At 40.8% G+C, this 21,796-nt stretch overlaps 1 protein-coding gene across 1 annotated transcript; it reads right to left on the minus strand.

The window, feature by feature from the left end:
- Nucleotides 1–738: 738 nt before the first annotated feature.
- Nucleotides 739–21,711, minus strand: LOC109469057 (thyroid receptor-interacting protein 11-like). Its single transcript, XM_019767443.1, is given in 26 exon segments — nt 739–1,303; nt 1,417–1,572; nt 1,835–1,949; nt 2,220–2,301; nt 4,387–4,486; nt 4,664–4,767; nt 5,037–5,200; nt 5,459–5,580; nt 5,860–5,931; nt 6,188–6,394; nt 6,396–7,147; nt 7,150–8,076; nt 8,079–9,059; nt 9,367–9,451; nt 9,687–9,824; nt 9,998–10,153; nt 10,320–10,621; nt 10,781–10,880; nt 11,037–11,222; nt 11,582–11,716; nt 12,187–12,290; nt 13,098–13,410; nt 13,693–13,932; nt 16,270–16,380; nt 17,444–17,520; nt 21,430–21,711. Coding segments are annotated over 26 exon segments (6,165 nt in total). The 5' UTR covers nt 21,524–21,711; the 3' UTR covers nt 739–961.
- Between the last annotated feature and the right edge of the window lie 85 nt (nt 21,712–21,796).

The following is a 21,796-nucleotide window of genomic DNA, read 5'->3' on the forward strand; positions in this document are numbered from 1 at the left end:
TTATTGTCAAGTAATAAGATACAATGTCACATAGTAGAAACTCAAACTCTGAAATAATCTTGTGTCCATTGGTCTACCAAAGGTGATAACTCCTTTTCCCCAGAAATATACAGAGTGAATTCTTTTTTCATAGTGCATTCAATTAATATTCTGAAGTGTTTGATATTGAACTAGACATTCAAAGTGAAAGAATAATCCTCTGGCCATACCAGAAATAAAGACTAACATGACAATGGATGTGTCATTTTTCTAAGACCTGCACATTTGCAGTGCCACCATGGTGCTCAAAGAACCAACGTATGAAGTATACAATCATAAGGATAGATCAAAGTTCTAATATCTCATGATGTGTTAAAACTGTTTTCCCTTCTAGAACTATCAACCCTGTCATGAAAGGCCTGTTTACTCCACTCTCTTGCTCCTCTCAAAATGGGACACTAGTATATGTACAGGCACAATTAGTGCAACATACATAGACTGCAGATGAACAAGGGTGTTGGCAGATGTAACAAGTGAGCAAGGTTTGCAAATTCTATTCTACTTAACAGATTCTGAATCACACATACTGATTGCAGTATGATGCAACAGACTTGCTGTCAGCAAGAGTCATTACAGAGCAAAGTTGGTCACTGTGGTGTAAATAAATATATTATTAATTCAAATTTACAACCAAGTAGACTTTTCAGTGCTCATCAACTTAAAGATACATTGTACTAACAAAATCCAAAAGATAGCTCTTCACATATAAATTTCAATTATCAGGTACCTAAAGAATCAAGTCGAACACTGAGATAGGGATTGAATCTAAAGCTACATTTTAATGTAGCTCTTAAAAGATAACTGACAATTCCATTATCAGAACAACTTGAACCAAACTGATGAGATGTCTCTTACTTCACACCAGTAATAGTTCATACCCAATGACAATGTAGAGGAGAAACTTTCTCAGAAGCAGGAGCATTCATTGCTGTAGAATTTCCCTGAGAACATTGTCACTGTTCTTGGAGGTGGTACCCTGTACAGTGTTTATTGCAGTGCTTGGCTCAGGCACCAGCAGAGGGGCAGAAGTCAACATTGGGACAGGCACTGTCTTCATCAGGGGATGGGCATCCCCGGGGCCTGCTGGTGCAGCAGGTGCAGCTGAGGACCGTAATGGTGCAGTGAACGGATTGAACGCCAGTCCTTCATTCCCCACTTTCCTCCTCTGCTGCTGTTCTCGTGCCATCTCCTCAGCAGGCAGTCTGGGCTGGAGCGTCGGGGTGGACTCAGTCTCCAGAAACTTCACAAACATCTGAGTAAAGGACTGCAAAATGGCATGGTGTCATTGTGGCAATCTGAACAGCTTGAAACAAGTGTCTTAAGGTACCTAATGATGTCCTTGACAACAACACAATTCTTCATGAATTGGTACTGAACATTGTGATAGAAGAAGGCCAGATACTTACAGAGTCCAACTGAGAGGTGCCAGCCCTGACTGCTGATGGAGATGCTGGAGGATGCTGGGTAGGAGAGGTGTCCTCCTTCACTCCCCCACCATCCTGTCAGCCATCCTTTCCTGGGCACTGCTCCCACCTGCCACATGTTACACAGACGGACTTGTCTTTAATTCTATACTGAATAGTTATGGATGTTCACTGTAGACATAAAATGTACATGTACAATCGTCACAACAGAAAAGATGCTTTTGATGCTTTGTACCACTGAGGACAGAACATATACTCTAGTAAAGCAAAGTTTCATCAATATGTAAGCATTCCATTGTTGCATACAGTGCAAGCCTTAGGGTCATGTCTTTTGAAAAGATATACTCTGACTAAAATAGGAGAACAGTTACCTTCTCCATTTCCTCCATGTTGAAGGACAGGACACTTCCTATCAGCTTGAGGACATCTGCTTTCTTGTTGGGTGGTGCCATGAAGTACCCCATGAACAGGTTCTTCACTAGAAGCCTGGAAACATGAAGAGGTCAAAAGTCATCCCAATGGTTCAACAAACATATGGACACTTGAATCAAGTGTTGCTTCCAAAAGAACAACCACTGGCATGGGGAATGTCCTTCCTGAAATCTCCCACTACTCAAAGCACAGGGAAGTTTCAACTGCCCCATCTAAATTAACATGTTCATTCAACAGTCATTTTGGTGACATACATGTACCACCTGTATACATGTATGCTTCAACTAATTACTGAGTTCATCCATAAAGAATTTCAGTGCTTACTTTTCAACGCTTGCCTCATTGCTGGATGCCAGCTGATCTAACCTATGCTGGTACTCCTCTATCGTGTGGTCTCGCTCATCAACTGCAGAGACAGAGGAACATGGACATCCAGGTATAAACACCTTGTCCACTTGTCAATCAATAGGTTTACAGCATACATGTCAGATCATACAAGCAAAGGATTCAACAGACAACCAGGTAAAAGCATTGTTTTAGAAAGGGGTTGACTGGGGTTGCTTTGCTGCAAAATATTACTCAGACATCAAGACCTCCAATACAAAATAAAGGACTGTTACTATCAACATACTTTTTCAAATACTATAAAAAGTCAACATCTTTTCAAAAATTTCCCCCAAATAGCAGTTATGCATGTAACAATTGACATGCATGTACACATAATGCTCCATATCCCTTAGTTTGAGGCCAAAAGTTAAGAGAATCCAAAGAATTTTTACTTTTCTACATTTTCAAAACAAATCTTGGCTAAACCTTGATGGACTGTTGCAATTTGTAATTTATTACTTGTACTTCACCACAGCATGTTTTTGTCAAATGGCTTAGTATGTCCTGATTTGGCAGTACAAGACAGCACTGTGAGCCATGCATGAGGAACAGATTGATTTGATTCCCATCCAATCAGTTCCTGATGCAGTAGTCCCAGTGCCTCAATCATATGGACAGATATAGCATCAATGGCAATCTGGGCCTCTTGTGGATTGTTCTTGGCAGTACAAGTTAAGTTGTTCTACACATGGTAATGGTATGGGGTGCAGCCATTGCATAACTAACTATCTGTAACAATCCTATGCTTGGGCCTCAAGATACTCATAAACACACAATCATAAAATCAGTACCAACAACTTGACCTTGTCATTACCAGTTCCTTTTCTCATGATCAGGGACAAAAATGGACACTTATGTTTAGAACAGAAAACAATTCTATTTCACACCAATTACACAATAAAAAGATGGTAAAAGATTGTAAAATATGACCATATTATAAAGTTATACAGCAACAGGAAAAACCATGAATGAGGTCATCGAGACTCAAAGTGGAATTTACATATATCTACAACAACTATTACAACAACTATTACAGGCAACTAATTTGTCTACTCAATCATAATTATTTAGTATGTCAATAGCTAAACTATGATTCATGACTGTGTCAGATAACTATCTCATTGTTTAAATGTACAGCTGACATGAATGATTACCATGCAGGCTTGACCAGCTATTTTCCTGAAGAAAAGTCACCATGAGGCAACATGAGTTTTCCAGAGCACACCTATTGCATACATAATAATAGACTGACCTTTCTGGCATTTAGAAAATTAAGTAAAACGTGTAGTACTGCAGATGGAAGTCAACCACTTCTCAACAAGTCACAAAGCAAGAAACCTTAATTTCCTTAGACAGACAAAAGTCTCTGAAAAGAAAATGACCAGACATGCAGTTGTGCCAGTGTACCAGGTTCAGCTGAGTAAACACAAGAGAAGGACTGAAGCAGAGCTGAGAAGTTTGAGCGATCCCAGCTTGCACCGTGAGGATGTGAAGTTAGACTCACAGTTGCCAGCTGAGATTACACAACCATCCATACAGGGTCACACCCACACCATAGGAACCACTGACCATCAGCACCAACCACTGACCACCACGGCTGCCACCACAGATCTCCCACCACATAGTAGTTGTCAGATTAAAGCAAACAGGTCAAAAAGTACTTATCCCTTACTATTTACTGCTCATTGTAATTTCAACACAAGTTACACACATGTACATATATATTTACAGTTACCCTGCAAAACAGTTCCCCATTATTATGTATGAAAGAATCTTCAAAATGAATATATTATTGCTACTGTCAAAACTTACTGGTACTCATTTAACTGTTGATGCATTGGAGGAAAAATTACCTCTGTTATGTATGGAGTCTGTAGTTCTTTAAATGCTAACTGCACATTTGTCTTTGACTGGCAAAAATTCAACAGTGATACTAACTTGACTGTATCAAATTGAATTTCTTTATTTTATTTGCCTGTGCGCACTAGTCTGGGAGTCTTCAGAGGATGTCATCCATAAATTAAGTCAGTGTGGCCTAATGGATTTTAAATATTTTCTTTTACATTCATCAGAGTAGCACTGTGTGTATAGAAGAACCACTCACCTTCGTGCTGTAGAGCTGTGATCTGTTCTTCCTTCCTGTCCATCTGTTCTGTCAATCGAGCTGCACCCTCCAAGGCCTCCTTTGCTTCATCCAGTTCCTTCTGCGAAAGGAGTGAAAGACAAAATATTGCAGGCATCTCACTACTTTAATGGTATGAGGTAAAATGTAGAAGATGGGGGAAGCTCATATAGAGACACATGTACATGTATGTGTAATTTTTTATGTTGAAGGCATATCTAACAAGTAATTGTAGGAATGCTTTTCTCATGTTGCCTACCTGCAAGCTTGCACTCCTGCTGACCAACTGTTCCAGCTGTCCTCTGGCCAGCTCAGCATCTTTCCTGTACTTCTCTAACTCAGATGCATACATGGCCTTCTCTTCTGCAGGTGAAAATAGAATAAAACAGTTAATTCACGACTTGATTATAATATAGGCAGATATCTATGACAGGAGCATCTGATGTTCTATGAAGACATGGCAAAATTTACAGAAGTTTAAACACTAAATGTTAATAAAAGTATATAATCATACACTTAATGACGCCAAAAAAGAACAACTGATTATTTGGTTTCTATTGCCTCATTAAGTGACTGTATGTATGCTCGCTAATAAGTAAGGTTATTAACATCTGTCCTGAAGTATGCCTCACCTTGCTGGAACCTCTCCATGACGACCTGCAGGTTACTGAGGGACAGCGCGTACTGCTGGATCTGTTCCTGTGCCTGGGACAGCTGCAGGTTGGCTGTGTCTCGCTGGGCTGTCAGCGCACGGATCTGTCCCAGCAGGTCCTCCACCTGGGCACTGGCCTGCAGGCTGCACACAGGAAGTTTCATGTTAAGAGTAATACAAAGTAACTGTTATGAGGAGGAGACTACAATGTAAATATCAAAGGGTACTTTTGCCTGCATCTTTGTCACCATAAATGATTGCATGTGTGTGTGTCATTGCATGTTGCCCAAAACAAGAGCATTACTACCTTTAAATCAATTACTAGTATTTACTAAAAAAAAATTGTTACAACCTGTCACACTTTGATAAGATCAAAAATCCACAGTTGATAGAAATGTTTACTTTGCACTTTCTGCAGCACTGGAAGATGAAAAGACTTTCTCCTCAGCAATAGCCAGTCTGTTTCTCAGGTCCTTCTCTCTCTCCTCGGCAAGTAGAGCCTCTTGTGTGTACCCATCTTCTACCTGTACAAGTAGAGAGGATAGTCAACTTCTGTTCATTCATCATGATTTCTGAGCTGAAGCTAGCCATTTAGTTCCTTGTCAAGAGTTGCATGCAGTGTGTAAAACGACCTGACTAATATCTTAGCATAGACTCAGCTGCCATACTGACACATATACTGGCAAACATGTAGGACAACAACTGCATTCTTGTAGTTCTCTTCCAGCCACATTTCTACCATTGAGATTAGTGTTTTGTGAAAGGATGCATGTTAACAAGCATACACAGGACAGGTTGCCCACCTGCAGCAGGTGTTCCCTGAGTCTCCCCACTTCACCCTCCAGTCGCCTCTTGGTCTCCAACAATGAACTGATCTGTTGTGATGGGACAGTTAACACATCATTGTGATTACAAATGCATAGAAACCAAAGAATTTAAATACCTGTTGACCTGCAATTACTCAAGAGACTCTGTTTTAATACAGGATAACTGACTGTTGTTTGACTTATACATGTAATTGTTCAGTTTGATACCCCATGGGTTGGCAACTTGGTGCATGTCAAAATACAAACATAGGAATTAGTAATGGCAGAATAAATACACTAAATGGTAGTACCACCTGTTACTCACCTGTTTTTGCTTGTCTTCAGCCTCAGTCATGAGAGTCTGTGCATGTGAGGCCCCCTGAGCATGTTCCTTCACCAACCTCTCCAGAACTCCCACCCTCTCACTCAGCCCTGTATTCTCCAGCTCCTTCTCCTGCAGTAATGCAGTCAGCTTCTTGTTGACCTCCAGCCGCGTCTGTGCCTCTGTGTCCTTGTCGTTAGTCCCTGTGTACGTTCCTGTCACTCTCCTCCTGCAGTGTTCTGAGTTCCACCTGCAGAGACTGCACCTGGGAGGTCAGACTACGCACCTGTCCCTGCAGGTAGGTGACCTCTCCTTCCCTCGTCGCAAGAGTTGCTGCAACAGTCTTAACTTCTTCTGTTAAGGCCTGGATTCGTAAGTCTTTTTCCTCGATAGATTTTGCCTGGGATTCAATGCTCTCATTTAAGTCTTGGAGATTATCATTTACGAGGGAGTTTGTCTGTTTTCTATCTTCAAAGAGTCTGTCTTTGGCTTTGGTAATGTCTTGCAGCATCTGTCTCATTTTCAGAGCCTCTTCCTGCAAAGTGTTCACAGCCTTTTGTTTCTCTTCCAGCTGCAGAACCAAGTTGTTATAGTCTACCTGCAGGTTAGTGTTGCTATAGCTGTCATTGACAAGCTCTGTTTGAACAGTTCTGACCACTTCCTGGAGTTGCACATTGTCCTGGTACTGAGTGTTGATGGCAGTAGCCAACTGCTGCCTTTCAGACAACAAGGCCTGGACCTGTACATGCAGCATGTCCCTCTCTTGTACAGCCTGGTGATACTGGGCTGTAGAGGCTCCCCCTTGCTGTTCCCCACTGTCTTGCAACACTTGAAGCAATGTGTCTGACTTCTGCTTTAGTGCTTCAATTTCCATGTCTTTATCATTGATAATTCTGGACAGATTCTGAATTGCCTCCTTACTCATGTCCTTGTTTGGTCCCTCTAGTTGTTCAGACAGCTTTTATTCTGCTCATTGAGTTGTGCTATAGAAGCTCTATCTGCAGTGACTTCATCTACCAATCTGTGAATCTCTCCCTTCAAACTGCTGCATTCTCGCATCTTCTCATTGAGTACTCCCAATATCTGCTCTTTCTCTGTGACCAAAGCCTGCATCTTATCCTGCATATTGTCTTCACCTATAAGCCTATCATTTGCAACCAACTTTGTTTTCTGTTCCACCAGTGAGGTAAGGGAAATATTTTCTTTTCTGAGTTTCTGAATTTCCACTTCAACCCTCTCTAAAGATTGCAAATGTTTTGCACACTCTTCACATGGCCTTAACTTTTCTGAAGACTGCTCTATGGACACCTTTTCCTCCTCTGTCTGGACCTCTACATCTAAATGACAAACATGGTTACTTTCCACCTCTTCCACTTTCTCTTTCAATCCTGTATAGATGTCTGACACCTCATTGTCTTGATGTTTTTCAACATTTTCAAACTCCTCTAAGGTTGCCTTTTGCATGGCAATTGTTTCCTCTAGCTGTCTGATGGTCACATCTTTTTCTGTGATGATATCACTTAATTCCCCAATATCAGCTTCCTGCTCTGACAACCTTTGGTTTAATTCTGTGATCTCAGATTCCAACTCAGTAATGATGTCAAGGGTACTTCCTGTACTTTGTGAGGCACTTTTTTGCTTCAGCTCATCCTGTAAACTTAGGTTTTCATTTCTTAATCTAGTGATCTGTCCTTCAAGTCCCTCTAAATGTTCAATTACTGTATCCTTTTCTTTTACAACTTTTTCCAACTGTTCCTGTTCCATTTTGAGTGAGGTGTTTAAATCCCTAAGGCTGCTAATGTCAGCATCCTTGCCTTTCAACATGTCAGCAAGTTGTTCCTGCCCATCAACAGTGGACTGCAGCATTTCTTTGGTGTCCTCATAATCTCCTGTAACTGCTCACATTTTGCTGTCAGCTCTGTGATGGTGAATTCTCTCTCCTGACAGAGTTTGACCAGTTTTTCATGCTCCTGTTCCAGAGTGCCTGCATCGTTGTCCTTAGCCTTGGTAAGTTCCTGGATTGCCTTCTCATACTGCCTGCTCTGCTCTACCAGCTTCCTATCCCCCTGGTGTAGTTCAGTCAGGAGACTATCTTTTTCCTCCCGCAGTGCGTCAAGAAGAGTGTCCTTCTCCAACACACTTTTCCCGAGTGCATCTATCTTTCCTTGTAGCTCCTGTAGTTGTCTCCTAAGCTCATCTTCTCTCGATGGAGAACTTGATAAACTGTCATCTTCGTCCACTTGTGCTTGGAGCATTTCATCCTCCTTCCCCTGTTCTCCTGCCTGCCTTGCTTCTTCAAGACTTTCTTGTAACTTTTGAACTTCCTGCTCCAGCTGAGTTACTGTCTGCCTGTTGTCTGCCTCCATCTGACACCTCTCATCCCGTAATGCTGCCAGCTCCACCTCCATCTGTTCCAACTTATCGTTCAGTTCCCCAGCCTTATCCTCCAACTCTGCAGTCTCCTCCCTGTAGTCTCTATACTTCACTTGTACATCTTCTAACTCTTTCCTGACGTTTTCAAGCTCTTCTTTCTGAAGGCACATCTGCTGTTGTAACTCGTCTCTCTCATGATTTGCCTCTTCTTGTAGCTCTATGTTTCTATCGTTTTGGTCTTTCAATTCTGAAAGCTCAAGAGCCAAACTGTCCTTTTCCTCTTTGGTCTGTCGTAACTTTGTGTCAGATGCCTCCAGTTTTTCTGTCAGCTGATTCCTGATTTCAATGAGACGTGCTAAGGCCTCTTCATGTTGATGGTCAAGTGTTTCTAACTCCTGGGTAAGAACTTCCTTTTCCTCATTTACTTTATTAACTTCTTCATCCTTTGTCACAAGCTGAGTTTTCAGGTCTTCCAGCTCAATACTTAGGTTTTCCACATTGCCTGTAGTACAGGTAAAGGTTCAATATATATGACATAATGTACTGTAACACTTGACAAATTAACAGTTTTGAGAAAAGTCATACAAAATAGTACTTTTGGGACACCAAAGATGGCACACTTCAGTCTAAAATTATCCATAACATGCAGTATGTAATCCAAAGCTCTGACTTGAAAAAGATGATCTATAAACCTTATAGAGCTGTGAGGAAATCTGTTTTTTCATAGACAAAGATGTATATCTAGATCTAACTATATGTATGAGCCACTGACAGTGTCTAAAGCATTTTGTAACTGTTATGGTTGTTACCTTTTTCACTCTTCAGACTGGCTACAGATGTTTCTAAGTCGTCCCTGCTCATGTTCAACTGATCAACAGTTTCCTGCAGGTCGTTCTGAAAATATCAGAGTTCAGTTAGAAACAACTTGTACCTTACAATGTCAAGAGGATGCTGCTTCTTTTTAGGATTCTATAAACAATAGAGAAATTTTACCCTGTATACCTTAGCACCAACATGACAGCAGTCAATCATAATCAGCATTAAAAGTTCAATCCTAGCAGCTGCATGTGCTGGAACTTGGTTAACACAGCAAGTTACATTTTGGGAAAATGAAAATGTTCCTGTGCACCTGTTCTGCCTGCAGCAGCTGTTTGGCCTCCTGCAGCTGCTCCAGCTCCTGCTGCAGCTGCTGCACCTGAGAGTCCAGCTCAGCTTCCTCTGCAGAACTGTCCTGTTCCCCCTGCCGCTTCTCAAGGTCCATCAGACCCTGGAGAAATCAAAACAACACAACGCCTCAGCACAGAGTTTATCACAACAAAGTCAACATAGCAAAAATGTAATATACATAAATATATATATTAGACAGATTAGGATAACTTCCAAGCTGTTTCAACAACTTTGACATCTTGTTATATCCAGATAACATCCATGTTAAGCTACCTTTTGGGCCATAAGCACTGACAGGTTGTACTCCTTCTCCTTCAGCTGGTCTCGCAGTTTCACCAGAACAGACTCCAAAGCATCCTTCTCATTCTGCCAGTCAGACTTCACCATCTCAAAGTGCTCGATCTCACGCTCATACTCTTGTACTTGGTTCTGAGGGAAATGATGAATTATCTCAATGGTCACAGAATATAAAATTTCAACAGTTTTGAGAAAAAAACAAGTATAACAGAAAGATAATTAAAGATACATGATCTTGAGTAGTATATATTATTACTACACTCCATTGTCCAACACCCATTGATGAGAAAAGCCTTACCTGTAGGATAGATACAGCATCACTGAGGTCTGAACTGCGCAGGTCACTCTCAGAGGACATGTGTGAGCTGACTGACCCGTCATACTCTGTGTCGTCATTTGGCATCTTGGAGAAGGGGCTAAGTTTGTGCTTGGTGTTGTCCTGTACTCTAAGGATGTGCCCCAGGGCTGATGTGCCCTGTGCCTGGGATGTGTTCTTCTCCACAGCACTTTCTGTGTCGCTGTCTGCTGAAGCTCCCAGGGTCTGCTCAGAGTCAGACCTTCTCAGCTGGTTCAACAGGGTCATGTCACCAACTGGGTTTCCTACAAAATGAAACATGATGGAGGTCATATATTGGAGCTGGACAGTGATGCATGCAGCAACCCTCCACCACTCTGCTGTGCATACCTAACTATACCTCATATACATAATATACATACACCTACAACAAAAGTTCATGTCATTATTTAAATCAAACTCACCTTTTAATGTGTTGATCTCTTGATTAAGAGTCATGATGATGTCTTCATCTTGCTCTCTCTCACTGACAAGAGAGGAGACAGAATGTTCCAGCTCTTCCACCTGTGAAATAAATCACATCAATCTATAATTCATGTAATGATGTAACTGTTACATTGCCTTCATCTAAACTTGATCGGAACCATTACAATTTGGCTCTGCTTCCAACATACATTAAACAGTGTTACATTGTTCATTTTCACTATGAGTGCCCCATACCTGTGCCAGTAGCTGCTGGTTGTGTGTGTGTAGCAGTCTGTTCTCCTCCTCCAGAGAGTCCACAATCCTTTGTGTGATCTCCCTGTGCTGTGGACTGCCCATCTGTTCCATCATCTCCACTGTCTGACGGTGAACCTCGTCAGAATCTGCCTCCAGTGCTGCAACCACACTCCTGCTTTCTGATATCTGATGGGGAAGATGGCACAGATACAGCTTTAATCAATTTTTACACAGTACATACAGGATTCATGGGGAAGTTTGATGCTCTTCTTCTATCTAATATTACACTGAGGAGTATTGAAAGCATAGACATGATTAATCTTACTACAGCAGCCAGCACAATTCTTCCATAGCTAACATGGGCAGTAAGTGTAGTGAAGACAATGATTGAGTCTCTGGAAAGACTATAGACTCTAACATATCACAAGTAGTACAGAGATAGATATCTAAAGCAGCCATAATGACCCTCGTGTCACTGAAATTAGCAGCATATACTGATATAGTCTCTGAAAAGGTATCCTGGATAGAAATAATGTCTCACATACCTGTTCCCCGATGTCGGCCATTTCATTAGCAATGTCACACCTCTTCTCTGCCAGTGTGGCCAGTCTGTCGCCTGACTCCTGCCTGAATCTCTCCCTGACATCCTGCAGGTCCTGCAGCATGGTGCTGGTGGAGGCCTGGGCAGAGCAGGGCAGGAGATTTAACAACTCTGTCTCAACTCTCCACACAACACGCAGTAGTACATCAGATAAGTGCTTAAGTACAAGTTTCATGGCAGACGCAGCAGTGTATTTTTTTTGTTTTTGAAATCTGCATGTATTAGAGAAGTCATATACTAGTATCTCAGTTGTACATTGCCCCTTTAGAGATGTACTAAACATACTAAAATAGCCCTGACCATAAAGCTATAATCACCAATGATAATTCTGGCAAAAATTCTTGATTTCTTATTTCTCAAGGTATTCATGCAATCCTCTATGTTCACATCATGAAGTAATCTTTTCAGGCACAAGGTAGAAAGCATTGCAGCATTTACAACATGGATGTTATTGGTGCAGAGACCAGTGTTTTACAGATTAGAAAATTTGAGTTCAGCAGAAGTTGGGGAAATGCAGGAGCAGACTGAAAGGAAGGAAGTCCACTGTACATGATGGGATTCCAACTCCTCCCAAAGTCTTTCTTTAGTGGCATTCAAGGCATGGCTGACCTGTTTGTTCTCATGGAGGAGCTTGTCTTGTTCAGATTGCAGGCCTGGAACACAACACAGGGTATTTAGGTTGTATGATGTCCTGTTCTGAGAAGTGTGAACTGTGTTTGTGATGTGCAAAGACTGATGTACCAGTACTTTACAGAATCATTTTCAAGTAAGGCCATGTTGATTTGATTATATGGATGACATCCTCCGGGAGCCCCAAAACTGATGCGCGCGTGCGAATAAAAAAAAAGTTTTGCAAAAAAAAAAAGTTGTTTTCATTATGAAATCTACGTGGTTCTGAGGGTTGAACAAATGGGACAGAATATGGTTTGGCGAATAATCTAGTCTTCAAGTTCATTTCCTTACAATTTCGTCTTTTTTTGTTTGATTTTAGCATTCTACGACATTGGTATAGTTTTTACTTATTTTTTTGTAACTTACGGTATATTTTTACTCATTTTACAACTGTTTTGTATGATTTACAGTATGGTTGAAAACTTTTTTTTTTTTTTGGAAACGGCCGAAAATTCATGCGCGCGCGGATGTCATCCATATAATCAAATCAACATGGCCTAACATTCTATCCTAGATATAGCCTACATGCTACAATGTAACTACTGACAACTAAAAAAACTTAAATTCTAAAAATACCTTGCTTTGATGGGATGTTATTTTTATTACCTTTCATGAAGTTTGTCACGTCCATTTTCGTTTACCAGGAGAATGTACTAAATATATGGAGATGAATGTACTCTACCTACAAACACCATACATGGAGCAGTTGTAACAATGTATAAACTCATTACATTTCCAACTTTTCATATTATCAGCTACTTTCAATAAGCCAGCTTAGCATATCTTACTTGTGACGAGTTCTTGCAGTTCAGCCTTTTCCCTCCTGTACACATCCAGCTCTTTCTCCAGCCTACTACAGTCTGACTGTGACCCAATCAACTCTGCCTCAAGCTGCTGTCTCTCCTCCCCTGCTCTGGTCAGGTCCTCTGCCAGTCCAGCCTTGGACTTGGCCAGCTCAGTCATCTGGAGGGACAGGCTGGATTTTTCCGCCTGCACAGCTTCCAGTTGTTTGTTCAACATGTGCACCTGGTGGGACACATCCTCCAGGTCCCTGTGCAGCTGGGACACCTGTTCAGGTGTCGTGGTGTGATCTGCATGTTCCTGAGACAGGGTATACATCGTTCACCATGAGAGAAGGTAACATGGTGCGTACACTGTGAGCTTCTTTAAATGGGAATAGGCAAATTTGAGCTTGAAAAATTCAGCACAAAATATAGTCACAAAAATGAACACAAACGTTTATTCCTAAAAAAGACTGAATCTTACTGCCTATCATACATCTTAATTTAAATCTTTCACCTCCAGGAAAGATGGCTTCACAATTAAAAATTACAAAGGTACAATGTAATTGCAAAATACACAGAAATGAAACAAAGAATGTACCTGTTTGGATGCCATGTTCTTCCAGTGCTGGCACTCTGCTCGCAGACGAGCCAGGTCATTAGACAGACGGTTGATCTCCATCTGTGAGGAGATGACATCATGGAAGTCCAGGTCATCTCCTGTGTGGAGGTTACTGTCGCTGTAGGAGTGGGGGATGGTGTGGAGGGTGTCTGATGTCAGCACATGGCTGTGTGCACTCTGTGAACTCAGCTGCAACTGCCGCAATTCATTGATTTCAGCCTGTGAAAAAATGTTGAGAATAAAAATGATGGAAACAATTTCATAAATAGCCAACATATGCCTGGAAACTTGCTGACATGGGCATGGATCAAATCATCAAATGAGGTCCATGTCAAATTCTCAAGCTTCAATTAGGCAAGGTTACAACTTCCAGGATACAGCCTGTAAGTCACTCATCAAAACATTATGGTACATGTACTAGTAAATGTGGTTGATTCCAAGAGACTCCACATGGTCAGATGCTTTCAGACCCTTTCCACAAACTTAAGATGAACAATGGATTTTAACACAGATTTAATTATAGAGGATAAGAGGCAGGATTTTATTTCAAGTTGCAGCCACAGTCAAACAAACACAATTGAAATAGATGATCCAGTGGTAAACACCATTATCCCATCTTAAGCCTATTAGCTGGCTTCATTGTGTGACCCTTTCTGACATTGTGTCTGAATAGTCTAGTTTTTTTTGTGACAAGGAAAGAATAAGAAAGATCTTTACAATGTTGATCTACATTGTATTAACTACAGAGATAGTCAAGAACAGACAAGACTTAGTGATGTAGGAAATTATACCTAGAGGGAATAAAGTTTCTTTCTTCTGTCCCAAAAAAGGAGAATGCAACTATAGCTACTAATTACTGTAATTTCACATAACACCAAATAATTATCACACTTTCAAATAATTTTCTGCTTTAGATGGATAAATTCTACCACAATCAAATATTCTTCATTCCATTTGTAAGACTTTTACCCATTGATGTGAGGAATAATAGTACTAATAGGATAAATTCTTCTATCAATATGTGATTAACAGATGAACTGGAATTCAAAAATTTGAATTTCTTTTGTTCTTCTCATTATAACGTTTTTTCCCTTCGATATAGGAGGAGAGTACTCAGTCTTAACGGTACCTAAACCTTTGGCTCAGAAGATTCTCTTAAAAACAATGGCAAAAATTCAAATTTTCCTCCCAGCATGTACCGTTAACGGTTCTACAAAAGAGCAGGATATTGTAAAATGGCGGATCTTGCTGGCCGAGTGGCGTGAAATGTGGCGTTACAGTTGAAGCCCTCTCCAGGACAGCTGAGCCTATTGATACATCTTGTGAAGAGCAGACTAGTACTTGAGCCTGCGTCCTGGATCAAAGTGCTCGGGATCCAAAGCATGGAGGGTCTTTTGTCCATTATCAACACCTGTGCTGTAATTTGGTAACTTAATCCAGGCAAGCTGATGCAGCTCCCTCACGTTTGAATCCCCCCAGCCGCGTGGCCTGTTATAATTGCCATTGTTCAGGGGAATTTTCTATATTCTTTGCTACTTTTATCAGGAATACCATTTGCTACCAAGCATGAGAGCCTGTTAGATGTTTACAGTTGTCTTAGTTTAGAAGGTGGGCATATCACTGGCACTCTTCCTTTAGAAACTTAAGAAGAAACGTGAATAGTGACTAAAAGTACTCTGGGTCTGATAAAGTAGCATGCCCGGTAGCTTATTAAAGGGTGGGTTCTACTTCTTTGACAACACAGACTTTGCCAACAGCCACAGAACACAGGGTATTACCACATTACCACATGTTTGTTACACGGAGAACTACAATTACTATGGGCAAGTACCTTCCATACTGCTGGTCTTATTGCGTGCATCCAGTACTGTTGTGGCAATTCAGATAAATTCTTAACTTTAAACTTCATTAATACACCACATGCAAGTCATGTTGGATGGTGGCTGTCCCAACTACTAAGTACCTAATACCAGCCCAGAAGAGAACAAGAAATAGCCACGCATTCAAGTACCAGAGTTATCAACCAAGGATTGAGGTGTTCAAGAATTCATTCTTTCCTAGAACTATCGCAGAGTGGAACTCACTGTCACCAAGTACAGTGGGGGCATTGTCAATAGATAGCTTTAAACAATGTCTAGAGCTAGAAGTTCAAGGGTTAGGTGTAACAAGTCGATCGGTGTAATATAGCCAGCTGCCGCCGCGCCGTGTACCCACGAAGCTGGTGTGTTACGCCGAAAGGCGGTTATACCGGCTATACAGATACAGATACAGATGTTATTCATCAGATGGAGGTTTCAATTCTTGCAGCTGACAAAATTTACTTAAATTAAAATCTGGTACTGAATCCATTAGAATCATCTTGTAAAGAACAGATAATTCTCCTATGCTACAGAACCATTAAGTGGCAAAAGGACCAAATATTTGTTTAACCTCATTACAGCCAACAACTGCAAAGACACAGTTTCACAACTGATCAAGTTGAGGTTACATCTTACACATATTCTACAAACTCCAGTATTTCTAGTTCTTTGTGAAGCCAGAGTTTCCCACACTAACCTCCTTCTCCTCCAGACGTGCCCGGTACTCTGTGGAGATGTGCTTGACCTGCAGCTCAGCTGCCTCTGCCTTTTCTTCCAGCTCCGCATTGACCTGCTTAAGTCGATCACACTGGAAAACAGCACAGGAAGGACACTGTGGATTAATTCATTGCAACACAAGCACAAGGATCAGTTGATACACATCTAGGATCAGTTGATACACATCTAGGATCAGTTGATACACATCTATAGAGCTTGCTGTGAGAAACATCCCAACATACCGTCCTTCCAGAAAACAAAGTAAGAGATCTGGCATGGCTGCTTGTGGTGGTCAAACTAACATGACCAGCCAAGGCGCTTTCCTGGCTGCAACTGAAACATAGCCCGTGAGCAGCGGCAACATCTGTGTGTCTGAGAACAGGATGTGAATCCGTCACCTGACTTCTGACCAATGAGACTGCAGCCCTGAACAATGCTTAGGGAGGCAGCAAAGCATGTGAAGAACCCCAGTCAATAGGTAAGTACCTGTCCTTGTGGGTGCAGCTACAAGGGAGGCGGCTACCATGGTAATCTGGGCAACAATGCATTTCTATCCTGCTTGGTGACTTAACAGAGCCTGCATGCTCTAGTATGCCAAATCAATGCTAACAGGAAAGTTGGCAACATTTTATTGGCTTGAAACAAACCCTCCAGCATAACTGCATATTGAAGCATCCTTATCATGGGGTAATGGCACTTATGATAGCCATCTTGCCTTTACATACACGTGACTATCACGTTCTGACATGTCTGGAATCGCTGTTGTCCTTTTGTCTCCCAGTAACAACTATTAATCTGTGTGTGCTTAGTTCTTTGAGGAAAGGCACATAGTTTCTTGCCAAATCTAACAGTTGTTTCTTTAAAAAAAGAAACTTTGCTTTGATGTGGATGGGATCTGCTTGCATATATATGTAGCTGTCAACCCATGATAAGCTATAAAAATTTTCAATGAACAGTTTTTTCTCAATTCTTATGTGAATGGCATGTGATTTAAAGTCCTGAAGGACCTCATTTTAGAAACATAACATAATTTGTCAAGAACAAAACAACTGGAAGGGTAACATTTAAAGTGTGTTCTGATATTCCAAAATATTATACGACTGGGTTTTTAAAAAAGTAATATTCAGAAAGGCTCTAACTGAGTCTAAGCTCACCTCTGCAGACTGTGTCAGCACAGCAGCTTCCAAATTCTGGATTTTTGACTTGGCTAGACGTAGTTCTGTGTCAACGTCTGGAACATAAAACAGAAATCATTGCAATGCTGCAACATACATGTATTTGGGTATAACACCCCGCCTACTACATAGAGCTGTAAGTTGGGTAACTTTACAAACATAAGTGGCACTACTGAGCTGGCTTGAACAGATATGTTATAACTTAATCATGTGGTCTTGTGAGCATGACTTCTATAAATAAATTTATGGATATTAGCAGTACCCCCGGCCTGGGTTGATCATTTACTACATATCATCAGTAAATTTTACAACCTCTGGAAGGTTCATGTTTAATCTAGACAGATTTGATCAAAATAACAACTATAATAAAGCTGTGATCTATTTTCCATTGACAGGAAATATCTTCTATCTCTCTAACCTAAATGCAAGACAAATGCAAGATGAGGAACAATACATGCTACATGTGAGTGAGTAGGATACAAGATAGGCAGGTGGTTGGTGTAATATGGCACCATCAGTCAGAACATCCTGTTTTCAAGGACATAATCAAAACAGTGGGTGTGGCCATCTTCTTTGGACCATGTCATCATTCATATTTAGGATCAAATAGCACAGGTGCAAGATACATGGGTAGTTTGAACAACCCTTGGTTCCCAAACATTCTTGCATTCAAGAAAGGAATGGCCAAGATTTACATGAAGCATGTACTACATTGTACCTATTCAGGTTTTCATTGTCTAAAGAAATAAGTACATGTAAAATGCATGTAACTCAGGTACAAATGTATAAAAAAAAAGAGAATTGATTATCATATCATATTAACGGGTTGACAAAGAGAAAAGTGTACATTTTAGTATACATCTGGTCCAAGGCAAATTCATATTCAATCACAGTCTCCACAGGTACAGTCTATCTGATACAGTACTGTATAAAATTGACATGATTAATGCACTTTTCATAATCCTATACAGAGCTGTTGTTACCTTTCTACTGTGATTATATCTTTCCACCCTGACTGCTGTAGTACAAGAGTTAGAGTGCAAAGCAAAAGAATCTAACTAACTAAACAACAGGTAGTTTTATGGCTGGTGTCAGCAACTGCATTGGCTAGTACTGGGGGTACCTACATATACAACACCCTTGAACGATCCATAAAGTTTTACAGTATCGAACTTATGAGTCCACCAAGTGGAAACCTTGAAAGGTGCTGGTAATTTGAATTATTAAAGGTGGACGACCCTACTGTATGATGTGTAAGTCACACAGCCAAGCAACACACCCACAGCAAGTAACTATATATTCTGAATAGGTAACTGAAGCAGAAGTTTTTGATGTTTGGAGCAAAACTGACACGTGGTACAAAATGTTTATCTGGAAAGATGCATAAACAAATCAAAGTTCTTGTCTGTATAGGTACAGCAGAATGCTGCTTTCACAGGATAAACTGACCCATAGTTTGACACAACATATACCAGAAAGGAAAAATATTGTCTTGCAGTTTTTTCACAGATTATGCCTTAATATTTCAGTGTGACAAAATCAACATGCAAGAAAACTGAGAGAGACTGAGCATAAATTGCTACAGCTAATACTACTCCTGCTTACTTGGCAAAAGACAGAATGCTGTGAGTTAGGCTGGGACTTACAGTATTAGATTTAAGACAAGAGCACTTAGAAAATAGCTGCCATTTTGATAGCTCTGTTACTCTTACTCTTAGATTAAGTGGGGGAAAGGGACCTGCCTAAGCTGGCCACTTGTCCAAAGAAATTGCAAAGGCATTATTAGGGACCGAATATGGTCCATCTCTGCCTGTGACGACCAGGTCATTTTCACGCGTGCAATGGCGCACACCAAAACAGACAAGTATTCACACTAAATGAATACAGTGTAGTTTCACATTTGTTAGCTTTCCATATTTTGTATTCATGTGTCCTGTACATATACGTGTTTGATGTACAGTATACTCATTAGTCTGTATTAAGGACATGAACTTTGAAATCTGTGTCCCTGCCTTGATCATCATGCTTTTTGTATACTTGTAACTAGAACACTTGTCTAAGAAGACCACTTTTCCGGATGGACTTCTTACTTAATCTTAGACAAGTTTGACTGAATAACAGAAGTTAGCTGAGATATGTATTAAGCTATTTGATGGTGAACTCAAAAATTTGTAACACAATATTAGACAATAAGGAAAGATTATCATAGGGTTACTTTAGTAGTAGATTTTTAGCATACAGTATACTGAATGTCCAGTGTCCCTTACTAGTTGCTATCTAATCAATACAGAAACATGTATGGAGTAATCACAATACCTCCATTCATAATATGATTTACAGATATTCTTGAATGCATCATCACAAAGTGATATCACTACACATTTAGATGGCACAATCTCCTGTGCTATTAAAATTAATACCAAAATTACTATTACTGTACTATTTCCACACCTATATTTTTGGTACATATGATGGAAAGAGGACTGCCCACACATATAAATGTTGGGGAAAGTTGGGAAGACCAATTTTCTGCCCAGTGAATTTGAAACCAGAGACCATGTGACATTGTGTCACATGTGGTGATATCGACAACGTTAACACAAGACAGGTGCAGTGTCTCCAGTGAAGGACCAATTAATGACTAAGGCTACCACTCCACAGATATACCTTGAGAATACCTTGAGAAACCCTCAGTGTAGAAGGCTATCAGCCTGTAGTCACACTCTCCTCACTCTAGGTATTTTCTCTTGCTCCAACAGTCATCCAGTCTCGTCTTAAAACTGTTAACGCTTTCAGCCTTCACAACTGTACTAGGTAAGGAGTTCCAAGGTTGTACAGTCCTTACTGCAAAGGACTGGTGTCTCAGTGTTGTTTTGGCAATCGGCACCTTTAGCTTCAAACTATGCCCTCTGGTTTTCTCGCACTGCCTGGTTTGAAAGAAATTTTCAGGGTTGATCCGCTCATGTGCCATCATAATTTTGTATACTTGGATCATATCCCCTCTTTCCCTTCTGTGCTTTAGCGAAGGCAGCTTCAACTCTTCCAGCCTAGAGCAATACAGAAGCTCCTGTAGCTTAGGTACCATTCTCGTTGCCCTGTGTTGCACTTTCTCCAGCAGTTTTTGGTCTCCACTGAAGTGTGGTCCCCAAACGACATTAGTGTATTCTAATTTAATCTAAATGCGGCCTCACCATGCACTTGTATAGAATTGGGACCGACATTTCATCTAGATTTGAGAAGGTTCTCCGCATTAGTCCTAGTACCTGGTTTGCCTTTTGGGCGGCCATTGCTGTATTCTCATGAAACCTATGATATGAACAACTTTACACTCAGAAATACTGTAGTCCTATAAATATTGTGTTGAAAGGGACTGGGCATTGGTGGCCTTGAAACACTTTTACAACCACCACAGGGCATGACCAGGTAGAAGCTTCCATTACTTGCAAACTGGGGCAATTTTCCTGCATAGTCTGCTTTCGATTGAGGTACACGTATACCCACAAACAGACATAATGCAAAGAAATTTTGAGCACTCTGATCAAGATGGCAACTAACTCAAGGAGTTTTGTCTGTTGTCCTAAAAAAAATTATGCACTGTATGTTGTGCAAAACTTATATACTAGTAGCAGGTTGTTTATGAAAAATAATACTGTCATTGTTCATTTTGAAACAAGTTTGTTCAGTCAAAAATGTGAACATTTTTTGCAAACGTGGCAATGCCTGGTTCACAACTAATTGTCCACAAAGAAGATTCACAATTTGGACAACATTTAAATGGAACGTCGGTCGGTCTCTTCCCTGACCAATCCCCATAGCATAATTCAATTAAAATTATGACAAGGTGTGGGTGTGCCAGTTGACAATCGGGGCGGCGTAGTGTGGACCATAGTCTCGTGTAAGTTGGTTACTTTCTTTTATGATAACTGTTGGCTGACCAAGTCGTTAATGCGACCAAAGGATCTTACCCGAGACTTCTTCTGTGCCCTCGGTCAGAAGCTCCCGTGTGAAAGTGCTCAGCTGTCCCGTCAGAGACGACACGCTGCCCTGTAACCACGACATGCTGACACCGCTGGTCTTCTACACTGACATCTCAGATCCAGAAGAAGATTTCTAAGAAGAAGGACGACACGTCTGAGGGTATCTGTGAGCGTGGCTTGGTGGGTTAGTTGTTCCGTGTGTGTGTACTTTGTACTGCCAACTCGACGGCTTCCATGATGATGATGATGACTGAGTACCTTTTCGGTGGACCTTGTTGTGTGAACTTTAACCTTTAAGGGACCAATCATTTTTAATCTCGAGGTGTAACGTTATGTCTGTTTTGCATACTATCAA

This window comes from Branchiostoma belcheri, unplaced genomic scaffold, assembly GCF_001625305.1.
Source record: "Branchiostoma belcheri isolate BF01 breed outbred unplaced genomic scaffold, Haploidv18h27 scaffold20, whole genome shotgun sequence".
Lineage (NCBI taxonomy): Eukaryota > Metazoa > Chordata > Leptocardii > Amphioxiformes > Branchiostomatidae > Branchiostoma > Branchiostoma belcheri.